The 10,908-nt window shown below is 40.8% G+C and overlaps 1 protein-coding gene across 8 annotated transcripts; it reads left to right on the top strand.

Moving 5' to 3' along the window:
• The first annotated feature begins 4,095 nt into the window (after positions 1–4,095).
• On the top strand, positions 4,096–10,610 carry LOC100383333 (uncharacterized). Of its 8 annotated transcripts, none has more exons than XM_035967049.1 (11): positions 4,962–6,009; positions 6,279–6,413; positions 6,575–6,757; positions 7,051–7,129; positions 7,318–7,721; positions 8,217–8,372; positions 8,797–8,964; positions 9,056–9,196; positions 9,554–9,781; positions 9,867–9,980; positions 10,050–10,610. In XM_035967049.1, the coding sequence occupies exons 3-11, from the start codon at positions 6,614–6,616 to the stop codon at positions 10,203–10,205; spliced, it is 1,590 nt and encodes a 529-aa protein (XP_035822942.1). In that variant the 5' UTR covers positions 4,962–6,009; positions 6,279–6,413; positions 6,575–6,613; the 3' UTR covers positions 10,206–10,610. The 8 variants fall into 8 exon arrangements, 7 of the variants coding, with proteins under 7 accessions (XP_035822938.1, XP_008677600.1, XP_035822942.1 ...); XM_035967048.1 differs by having other exon boundaries at positions 4,962–6,118; XM_035967045.1 differs by lacking the exon at positions 4,962–6,009 and adding an exon at positions 4,096–4,620 and having other exon boundaries at positions 6,279–6,757.
• The last annotated feature ends 298 nt before the right edge of the window (positions 10,611–10,908 follow it).

Here is a 10,908-nt window from a genome sequence, read left to right as displayed (position 1 = left end):
AAAAGGGAGGTCCAGGGCCTTCATGCGAGGGGGTCGCGCGGGGGAACGAGCTGACGAACAGGCTCACTCTCTCTCTCTCGCGAACGCTTGTAACCCCTACTATGAGCACCCCCCCTGGTGCGAGATAACACGAGTCGCGCTTTCCCCCTTGTGTTCCATCTTGCGCCAACCCATCTGGGCTGGGACACGCAGCGACAAATTTACTGGTCGGTCTAGGGACCCCCTGGGGTCGAAACGCCGACAAAGATCTTCACGGTGATCACCGAGCTCCCAACGCCACCAAGCCGTCTAGGTGATGCCGATCACCAAGAGTAACAAGCCGTAGACTTTCGCTTGACCAAGAGAAGCCTAATGCAAGTGGTGTGTGCTCTAGGTGGCTCTCGCTAGCGCTAATGAGGAACAAATGTGGGATTAAGATTCTCTAATCTCCTCACTAGGCTTTTGGTGCTTGCAATGCTCTAGCAATGTGCTGAAATTAATGTGGGTAGCAAGACATTGAATATGGTCGGTGGAGGGGGTATAAATAGCCCTCACCCACCAACTAGCCGTTACCAGCACTTTTCTGCGCACGGGCGCACCGGACAGTCCGGTGCGCCACCGGTGCGCCAACGGTGCGCCACCGGTGCGCCAACGGTCGACTCCAACAGCTAGTTCTGACAGCTAGCCGTTGGGCTGATGGCACACCGAACAGTGAACAGTCACTGTCCGGTGTGCCACTAAAATTCATTTCTGAAACTGGCGCTCTCGGGTTTCTTCGGGGAAAACTCTTCCCGAGGGCCAGCTTGGCCCCACCTGGCAGATGGTGCACCGGACAGTCCGGTGCACACCGGACAGTCCGGTGCCCCTCGGCCAGAAACCCTATTTTCTTTTATATGCTGTTTTTCAAATCGGTTTTCGTTCTAACTTGAGTGTATGTTCTAGAGTGTCACCTAGCACTATATGTGAGTGTGAATGTGCACCAACACTACACTAGAACTCTCTTGGTCAAACTACTCATCGACAACCCCCTCTTTATAGTACGTCTAAAAGAGAATAAAAGACCTAACTAAATCACGAGTGTCCACCTCTCCTTGACACTCGGACTCCGTAGTCCTTCACCTTTTGTTTCGTCATTTTAGCCATTGCTTCGAGTTCTTATATCCGGGATTGTTTTCACCGTTGTAGTACTTCTACCTGTAATGCGACCTAACTTACCATTTGTCTCTGCAAAACACATGTTAGTCACATATAACATTACATTGTCATTAATCACTAAAACCAACCAGGGATCTAGATGCTTTCAGAGTTCATGTGACTTATTTTAGAAACTTGAGCTCACAAACCTCCTCTTATTTTATCTCTATATGATGGAATTATGTCATTCTATAATCTCTGTTCGTTCAGTCAGTCGTTGTGAACTCTCTTCTAATTGCTCCCTTCATTGGTCGTGTTGTACCAAAACATATTGGATGGAGTAAACAACAGCATCAGTTAGTCAAATCAATATTGGATGGAGTAAACAACAACACCAGTTAGTCAAATCAAAAAAATATTATGCGGAGAGCGGAGACAATCAATAAAAAATTTTGTGATCTTTTTGTGGATAGTTTACGCGGGTATTGTTGTGAGCCATCGCAACGCACGGGCAACTACTACACTTTAACTATACATCAAGGCTCACTAAAAAATCTAGTAAACAGGCTTCAACATGTGCTACAACTTATAAAATGTCTTTTGCATACATAACAACCTCTTAACTTTTATTTCCTTTCTTGTAAGGATAAAAAATAGAAATGGATATGCGAATTATCCGATCTCCAATGGACGTCCGAATTATCTAACATCCATTTCTGCTACAACTTATAAAATGAATATATCCAGATTCGTTATTAGTGTTTTTTTCTTTATTCAAACAATAGCATACAGTATTCGTATTAAAAAACAAGTATCATAAATATATTTAAAAAGATTTTCCTCCCCTAAAATGTGAGAATTATTGAGTTTTATTATTACCCTTGATGCATTGAAAACATTTAAAAGTATATCTATAAATAACTTTTGGTATTGATTTAAAAACTGATAATGATACACAAATCCTAAACTAGTTTTTGTATTTTTATTTTGGTTTAAGCCTAATATGTTTGTTGTTGTAAATTCTTTTAACATTTTAGTTTATTTATCGACTCATATAAATATAATTTATAATTACCTTGATTGTTAGTTGATATATTTTTTAAACATTTATTGGTCACTATATTATTTTTATAAATATAACATTCATTGTGTAGTAAATTATATTTCTAGAAATATTGATAAAGCAAAATAGCTATTTGTTTTCAATTATTTTTTTCTTGAAATTCTTAACTTGACTTATTTTTCAAACATAATCCATTATAATTTAGTTTACTACTTCGATATTGGATATTATTACAAGTCTATATTAATTTAGTTCACTTTGGTTAAAAGTAAATTTATTAGTGAAATTTATTCATGTGTGTTGGATTTAACAATAGACATTTTCAGTTTAATTAAGTAAATAATAGCCAAACAAAGCTCTAAATTATAAAATTCCTAAAATGGTAAAACTATCTTAATATGTAGCTCTGCCTCCTACAAACAATACAACCGCGGGATGATTTTGGGTTTTCTTTTTCTCGTTGATCCAAACATGGGACATGCTTAAATATGTCAACAACTTACATAATGATACTTGTAGTGTAAAGTATGATAATGGGTCAAAATTCAGAGAGCTAATGAAGATGTCTTAATTATGGTTCATGTAATTAGCTAAACACTACAACAACAACCAACAATAATTGGCTCGGACACAAAACCTCTCGAAGCCTCACTCTTCGGCAGCTCTCCTATCACACATTCTATTTTAAACTTCACTTTTGTAAGCAGTGTAAAACAATGTTTTGCTCGACCTGTTGAGCACAACCTTAGAACTAATCCGAATGCATATCACAAACAACACACACAAGGTGTATAACTGAGCTTCTATATCGAAATGTGTCTATGGAATGAACCTACATTCTAAAACCTAAAATAAAAAAATTTATCAGTACATATTCGACATGTAATTAAACTAGCGTCTGTCGTATTTAAATAATCGATGTTAGACTCTCTCCAACAAGGGTCGGTAAAGCCTCCTGTCCGCCAAATATAGCAGACATAAACGTCCGGTAAGCGTCCAGCAAGGTGCGCTATACTGTCCGCTAAAATTTAGCGACTCTTCCTCAGCCGCTACATTTGTCGGGCATACGAGCGCGCGCTATATACTGTTCCCGTGCTGCTGCAGGTCTGAACACGCTTTCCATTCAAATGACCTCGGGACGAACATGCAAAGGACATCTCCCACATTATCTAAGCACCATCTCCCGTAATATAATAAACAATGAGAAGGAATTATGCTACACATGTTTAAGTTCAGATAATAAAAATTGTTAATAAATTTTAAAAAACTATTGTCTTGCATGTTTTATTTCAATTAGCGTGTAATGAAAAGAAATGAAATATAAACCAAATAAATGGACAAAATAAAGTATGTTAACCCTGTAGCTTTAGAGAACCGAATTTAGGGAACGTTGTTGGAGACTGAGATGATATAGAGGACAGAATCTTTTAGAGTGTTCTGTAAAGTATAGAGAATATTCTTTTAGGGGACGAAATTTAGGGGACGTTGCTGGAGACAGCCTTATAGATAACCTCTATCCTTCTATCATACTATAAAGAGAAGTGATAATAGTCTAATCCCTATTTAAATAGTCGATGTCATTAACTATAGGTATAAGTTACAAAGTTCGATGTTGCTGATTTTTTAGACATAGTCTAAACCAAAGCAAAACAAAAAAAACTTACCGAGAAAAAACATGACTAAGGACAAAAATGAACACACCAGCAAAACCGAGGACACAAGCTTAAAAAACCAATTAAAAAGGCATTCTAAATAAAAAACAAAGTGTTAAATAAAAAACAAAGTGTCTTAAATTCGAGAAAGATGAAATAACTAATATTTTGCAAGAGAGGAGTAAAAGTCTGTTTTGTTTGTAACAAAAAGAGTAGAGAAAAAAAGAAAAGAAAAGGCACTAGCACCGGACGGGTGAGCCCACACATAAATAGCGACCAACTGCTGCTAAAAATATAGTGTGACGAGGAGAGCGAAACTCGCATCGCGTCCCGTCCCATCCATTCCCTCACCGTCGCCACCGTTGGAGCGTCGCGCGGACGATACAGAGCATGAGAGGCGGAGGGAGCGGCCGCGGCCATGGGAACGACCAATACAGCCACAACCACCATCACAGCTCGTTGTGCTGCCTCTCTGCCGCGCCGCCGCTGGCTGGGGACGCCACCCCGACGCTGACTCCGGAGCCAGAGGCTGCCGCCGCCTCGATTGCCTCGACGGTGTCGACGGTTGTGGTGGAGGGCGTGCTGCACAAGTGGACCAACTACGGTCGCGGGTGGCGGGAGCGCTGGTTCTCGCTCCGCGACGGCGTCCTGTCCTACTCCAAGATTCGGGCCAACGCGGGGGCGAAGACGGGGGCGGGGGCGACGGACGGTGACGGGGAGGTTAGAGTGATTGGTTCTAGGGTGGAAGGAGCGCGCCGCACGGAGAAGCCTGCCGGCGTCGTATTCCTCAAGGTCCACTCGCTTGTCCCTTCCTCCCCACGTGCGGTTGGCGCGTGATCCCGGTCGGTCCTCTCTTGATTTTGTCCTCTCGTTTGCCTGTTGATAGTTTCGCCCCGGCATTCCTGACTGCACCTTCTGTGAATTCAATTCGAGGTTGATTTTGACCTTTTCACTGTGATTACGTTCTGTTGATTGCGAGATTTTCTTCTTCTCATATTGGAATTTCCCAGCGAATTTGGTTGCCTTGGAGATGCAGCCAGCGCCGCTGCTCGCTAGACCTAGAAGGCATTATTACCCCCACTGGATCAAAAGTGTTACAAAAGGTTGCAACAACAACAAAAAAAGAAAAAATAAATTCTATTTAATTAGCTCTGCCTCCGGGTTCTTTTTGTAAGGGGTGCAAGGTAGATTCTCGTGTCGAGTTCTGCTCATGATGATGGAATGGTAGGTGGGAGACATCGTCACATTGCTGGATCGAAATGACATGACCTCCCTTAGCTTTTCTTTTTTCCATTTGCTAGGATACTCGCATTCATTCCATCCTTCTCTTTGTTTGTGTTGCATCGCCCCTTTCCATTTTGTTGCTCAGATCCCCCCTCCCTCTAATCCATTCAATGGTGCTCACATTAGCATGCTTGATTAACTAAGCACTCAATTTGCTATCTAAATTTAGCAGAAGGAGCTTAGCTTGGAGTATACACGAACAAAAGGCTCCGCCTTCTTTTTCTGATGATGCTAGGAGTATATGATATATATATTTCCAAAAGGGTCGTACCTTTCTCTGTCACACCATCAAGTACATTTTGGCACGTAAAAGCCTAATCTTTTCGCAGATTTTGTCTGAATTCCAGGTCTTATTTTTATTTCTAAAAAGGATGGGGGCTCTGTTGCCAACTTGCCATTCTATTGATACAGATCGATTAGGACAAGCCAAGTTTATCAGTCAGTCGTTGTCTTGTTACTGTGCGCACTTTTTTAACCCAAACATGTTGTATGATAGGATTCATCCAAATGGATGCGCACATGACAGGTGCTATGTGATAAGTTTAATATCTTTAATGTGATTACAATATAGGATATGCTCTGGGGATGTTTTTGGAATTTGCATTATTCATTTGTACTGCTCCGGGCGTTGCTTTTCCACGATGCTTTTACTAGCTATTGAACTCCCAGTGTTGGTACAATCACTGGGTCTTTTCAAGGTCTTTGGGGGTCCCAAGAATTAAAGCATGTACAGTCCATCCAAGTGGCCGCATATAGAGATAGGGAATAAAATGGAGGACATATGGTCTGTCTCAGATTGAATCAGGGGGGTCTTGAGGATTTTCAGGAACTGAGTAGGTTGTTTGTATCAGGGGGATCTTGTGGATATTGAGGAACTGTGTAGGTTGTTTGGTTGAGGTAGATTGCAGATTGGATTTGTTTTGGTTTCTTGAGATCCTTGTTTGCCCCTTCATTTTTCTTTCGATTTTCATTTTGTCACCCCCAACCAAAGATTGAAGTTGAAGGGGTAGGTGTCCGATTTTTTTCTTTTCCTGGGGAATACCATTCCTTGTTCCTTAAATCAGCTTCCATATCCTCTTTGCGGTTTCTTAATAGAAGGTTTTGAGCTTTTCTATAAGATATTATGGATGCTGGTCTGTGACTGTGTATTTTTATGCTTTTCCTAGGTTTGAATGCCTGATGCATAATATTGCATAAGGCCAAGGGAAGTTCTACACATTTTTCATGCGCAAGGCTGCCTAGTTACAAACATATGGGAGCTGATAAGTTACTATGTTTCTAGGTGTCAGCATTTCGGGAAAGTAAGTCAGATGACAGGAGATTTTACATATTTTCCCCCACTAAGACGCTTCACTTGAAGACAAACTCAAAAGTTGACCGTGTTGCCTGGATTGAGGCTTTGATCCTGGCAAGGAGTGTTTATTCTCTTGGGTCACTTAGCGGGAGAGCAACTTTTGTGCAGAGTGATGTTTCAATTTCAACTGCAAGGCTTAGAGATCGAATGCATCAGGAGGGTTTGAATGAGAGTCTTATACAGGACTGTGAACAAATTGTGCTTTCCGAGTTCTCAAGCTACCGGAAGCAACTGAAGTGTCGTTACGAGGATTACTTAAGCTTGTTTGGGTCCTGCAGACATAATTTTGAGGTGAGAGGAGTTGCATACATTCTTTGTTTGTGTTCATGACTTTGCATAACAGTGTCAAGTAGTGGCGACTGGTTATTACTTTGCACAACAGTGATATAAGTAGCAGCAACTGACTTAGTGCCTGAAAGTAAAAAATGTGTCAATATATACTTGTGGCTTCGTAAATTCGTGCCAATCAGCATATCTCATGTTGAAATAGCTATATAAGTTTGCAAAGGTTACTCCTTGAATTGTTACTCTCCTCTTTTTCCTGCAGGAATTTTACATAGTGTATTACACACATATTTGTGCAGGAAGGTAAAGATGGAAGTATAACACAGGGGACATTGACACGAAATGACTTCTCTAGTTCTAGGCATGGAAATTTTAGCGGTACGATTTTAACACATACTGGGCTATTTCGAGCACTTGACCAGCTGCATGGTCTACTTATCTGTTTCTTTTGTCTTTCACTCCTTGCATGTTTGTGTTTCAAGTAGCCCCAAGTATTTTTAGACTTTACCACATCTGTTTCCTAAGAATTAACATCTTTCTAATGGTACAATTTTGTTCTTGCCTAGAATATAGCACAACAGAATCTGATGAGCATGAGTTTGAGAAACACGATGGAGGCGAATTGATTTGTGAAGATGAATCTGCATTCTTTGATTCTATAGATTACTTCACAGAGTCAGACAACAGGTCTTCAACCATGTTAAGTGGCAAGGAAGTAGTGGATTCCCAAACACATGATTCCAGTAATAATATACAAGCACAAATCAGACGACGGAGTAGGCTGCCTGACCCTATTGAGAAAGAGAAAGGGATCAGTCTCTGGTCCATTATTAAAGATAGCGTTGGAAAGGATTTGACACGAGTTTGTCTTCCAGTTTACTTCAATGAACCACTCTCATCCCTTCAGAAGTGCTTTGAGGATTTGGAGTATTCATACCTCTTGGATCAGGCATATCAACATGGAAAAGTGGTAAGATCACTTTTACATCTTTAACATTGCACATGTCCGAGGAATTTCATCTGCTTTCCATGAGTGCCATAGATTAATGAAATCATTTCCAATCCATTTTCTTATTCATCACGGCATCAGAGTTCAAATCAGCAAACTCAATCTTCAAATGTGGTTCTGATGCAAGCTAGACGTGTCGTATCTGCTGATCAGAATCAGATTACATATCAGTATCTTTTGTGAACCCATGATAGTTATGATGTATAGTATATCATATCACTATTGTTCAAGCAGTATACTCTGCTAGTAAGCATGGCAGTTTACTCATCCTTAGAAAATGAAAGGTGTTTTCAGAGTATTATAGTTGTATCTGTAAGTTTTGTTCAGGTATGATGTACAATATCATTTGTGAGCTAGGGAAATACTGCATTTCTGTGTATATAGCATGTTTCTAATAGCATGCATGTTGCTATCTTACAAGAACTTTTGCTCATTTATATATTTTTTATTTGATAGGGGGACAGCCTCATGAGAATCCTCAAAGTAGCTGCTTTTGCGGCCTCTGGCTATGCTTCATCTGTTGCAAGGCCTTGCAAACCATTCAATCCATTGCTAGGAGAGACCTATGAAGCTGATTACCCTGACAGAGGAATTCGTTTTTTTGCAGAAAAGGTTAGTTAAAGATTCTTTGTTCGTCTTATGCAAGAGATGGTGTTGCAGGGGCGGAGCAACGACTTGTCGGTGTCAGCTGACACTGATGAATTCTAGAAAATATAGTGTAAAACACTGTTTAAATAATGTTTACAATGTTGATGACATTCATGTAAAACGATGCTGACACCGGTAAATCTCGAGGCTTGCTTCGCCCCTATGGTGTTGGGTCTTTGGGGAAAGGATTTAGACAAACATTATAGATCTACTAAGAAAATGGAGTTTATTTTTTATTGATGTATATCAATTCCAAAGTCATTTAATTTCCGATAGAGTTATGCCCCTTCGTTTACATTTTTACTGATCATCCATTTCTTAATTTTGTGGTACTTTGAATTGGAGACTTTAATTTCATTGCATTGCTATTCAACATTTCCACCAATAGGTTAGTCATCATCCAATGCTGATTGCCTGCCACTGTGAAGGCAAGGGCTGGAAATTCTGGGGCGACAGCAATCTCAAATCCAAGTTTTGGGGACAGTCAATTCAAGTTGAACCAGTTGGCATTTTGACTCTAGAATTTGAGGATGGTGAAATCTTCCAATGGAATAAGGTGTCCAGCACAACTGGAGATACTAATGTTGCTGATTGATCTTATAAGTTTCATCTCATCATAACTAAATTCTATCCTATTGCCTTTTCAGGTTACAACAACCATTCACAATCTCATTCTTGGGAAGTTGTACTGCAGCCACCATGGAACAATGCATATAAAAGGGAATCGCCAATATTCATGTAAACTGAAGTTCAAAGAGCCATCACTTCTTGACCGGAATCCCCATCTAGTATGTTTTACTTAGTTCCTTTCTTTGTGTTGTTAAATGCCAACTAAAAGGTTGTAGTTGTTAACATGGGATATAGAACCCACAAGTAGTCGTCACCATTAGCAGTCACCGTTAAGTTTCAACTCAAATCACCATTCGATTTTGATTGGATTGCGCCAACATGATTGCTTGCACATTACATGCTCGCTACTTATTGTCCCTAGGCTACAGAAACCTATATTTCCCTTTTTTATGTGTGGCATCTGAGTTGTAACTTAATTCAAGTTCTAATTTGCGGTGCATACTTGTTTTTAGCTGTATGTTTGCCTCTTTCATGCACGACATTATGTTTATCTATTGCCTGCACTTGGTCCACAGGTACAAGGCTTTGTAGAGGACAACAATGGGAACAAAGCTTCGTTTTTGATAGGGATGTGGGACGAAAGCATATATTGTAGTAACTCTGATACTTCCAAGGTGAAGAGCGCCGATCAACTGAAAGGTGCCTCGCTGCTGTGGGAAAAGAACAAACCTGCTCCTAACCCAACTCGATACAATTTATCTTCATTCGCGATCACACTGAATGAGTTGACCCCAGGGCTGCAGGTATGGATCTACATGTGGATTGCCACATAAAAGTGTTTGGTAACTAAGTTTTTGTCCTTAATTGCTTGGCCATTCCTGGATTCAGGAGAAACTTCCACCTACTGATTCACGGCTGAGACCAGACCAGCGCCACCTAGAGAATGGTGAATACGAGAAAGCGAATGCAGAGAAGCTGAGGTTGGAACGACGGCAAAGAATGGTATCCGCTCTCGCTTCATAGATCACAATCCATACATGTTGTTTCTTCATGTTCTCTGTCTCATTGCAGTCTACTAAACTTCAAGACAATGGCTGGAAATCCCGGTGGTTCGAGCAAGACACCGAGGACGGGACGTATTGCTACAAAGGTGGATACTGGGAAACAAGAGAGAGGGGCTTCTGGGATGGGTGCCTCGACATTTTTGGGGAGTTCGTGGAGACATAAGTGCCCTGTTCCTGCAGTAGCAGAGGTTCAAGCAGCCAACACGCCACCCAGAAACAATGGAGTACTGCCATCTCCAATGGAGCATCCTCTTGCCTCTAGAAGAGAAGGGGGAGGAGCCCTGTGCGAGGAGTAGAGCATTCGAGATGTGAAGGCATTGTGCCTTGAATGGTAGCATAGCATATGATTGGCCACGAATAGGCATTGCCACCTTGTTAGTATAGTATAGTTCGATCCAATGCAAATAAGAATGCTGACATTCATTCTTTGGTTCCTTCTTGCGTTGAACATGGATCTGTTGTCGTGGAAGAAATTTGCTTGCTCGGCTAGGCAAAAGTCTGCCTACACTGTATTTGTTTGCCGATCGAAAACCAAAGCAAGTCACCATCTATAACTCTTCACTTCCATGAGACTGTGACTGACAGTTCGTCATCCATCCAGAAACAGAAAGTTTCCCTTTGATTTAAGAGTCGATTTCTAAGGCTATTCTCGGTGATAATTTCATTACATTATTTCTAATGTTGCCACGTTAACAAGAGTAAAATGAAATGAAGAATAAATTATGCCCTCTCAACAAAGAGTTTCATGACGCATTTTATGGGCTAACATTTGTTCTAATGTTGCCACGTTAACAAGAGTAAGATGAAATGAAGAATAAAATATGCCCTCTCAACAAAGAGTTTCATGACACAATTTTATCGGCTAA

This window comes from Zea mays, chromosome 4 (genome assembly GCF_902167145.1).
Source record: "Zea mays cultivar B73 chromosome 4, Zm-B73-REFERENCE-NAM-5.0, whole genome shotgun sequence".
Taxonomy (NCBI): domain Eukaryota; kingdom Viridiplantae; phylum Streptophyta; class Magnoliopsida; order Poales; family Poaceae; genus Zea; species Zea mays.
Note: the sequence above shows the minus strand (reverse complement) of the source record. Positions and strands in the feature narration are given on the sequence as shown.

Excerpts from the sequence above, each read along its gene's own strand:
- LOC100383333 (XM_008679378.3), top strand. The coding sequence starts at position 4,219 with ATGAGAGGCGGAGGGAGCGGCCGCGGCCATGGGAACGACCAATACAGC. Across the intron at positions 8,373-8,796 it reads TTCGTTTTTTTGCAGAAAAG|GTTAGTCATCATCCAATGCT; the intron begins GTTAGTTAAAGA and ends TTCCACCAATAG. Across the intron at positions 9,197-9,553 it reads TTGACCGGAATCCCCATCTA|GTACAAGGCTTTGTAGAGGA; the intron begins GTATGTTTTACT and ends CTTGGTCCACAG.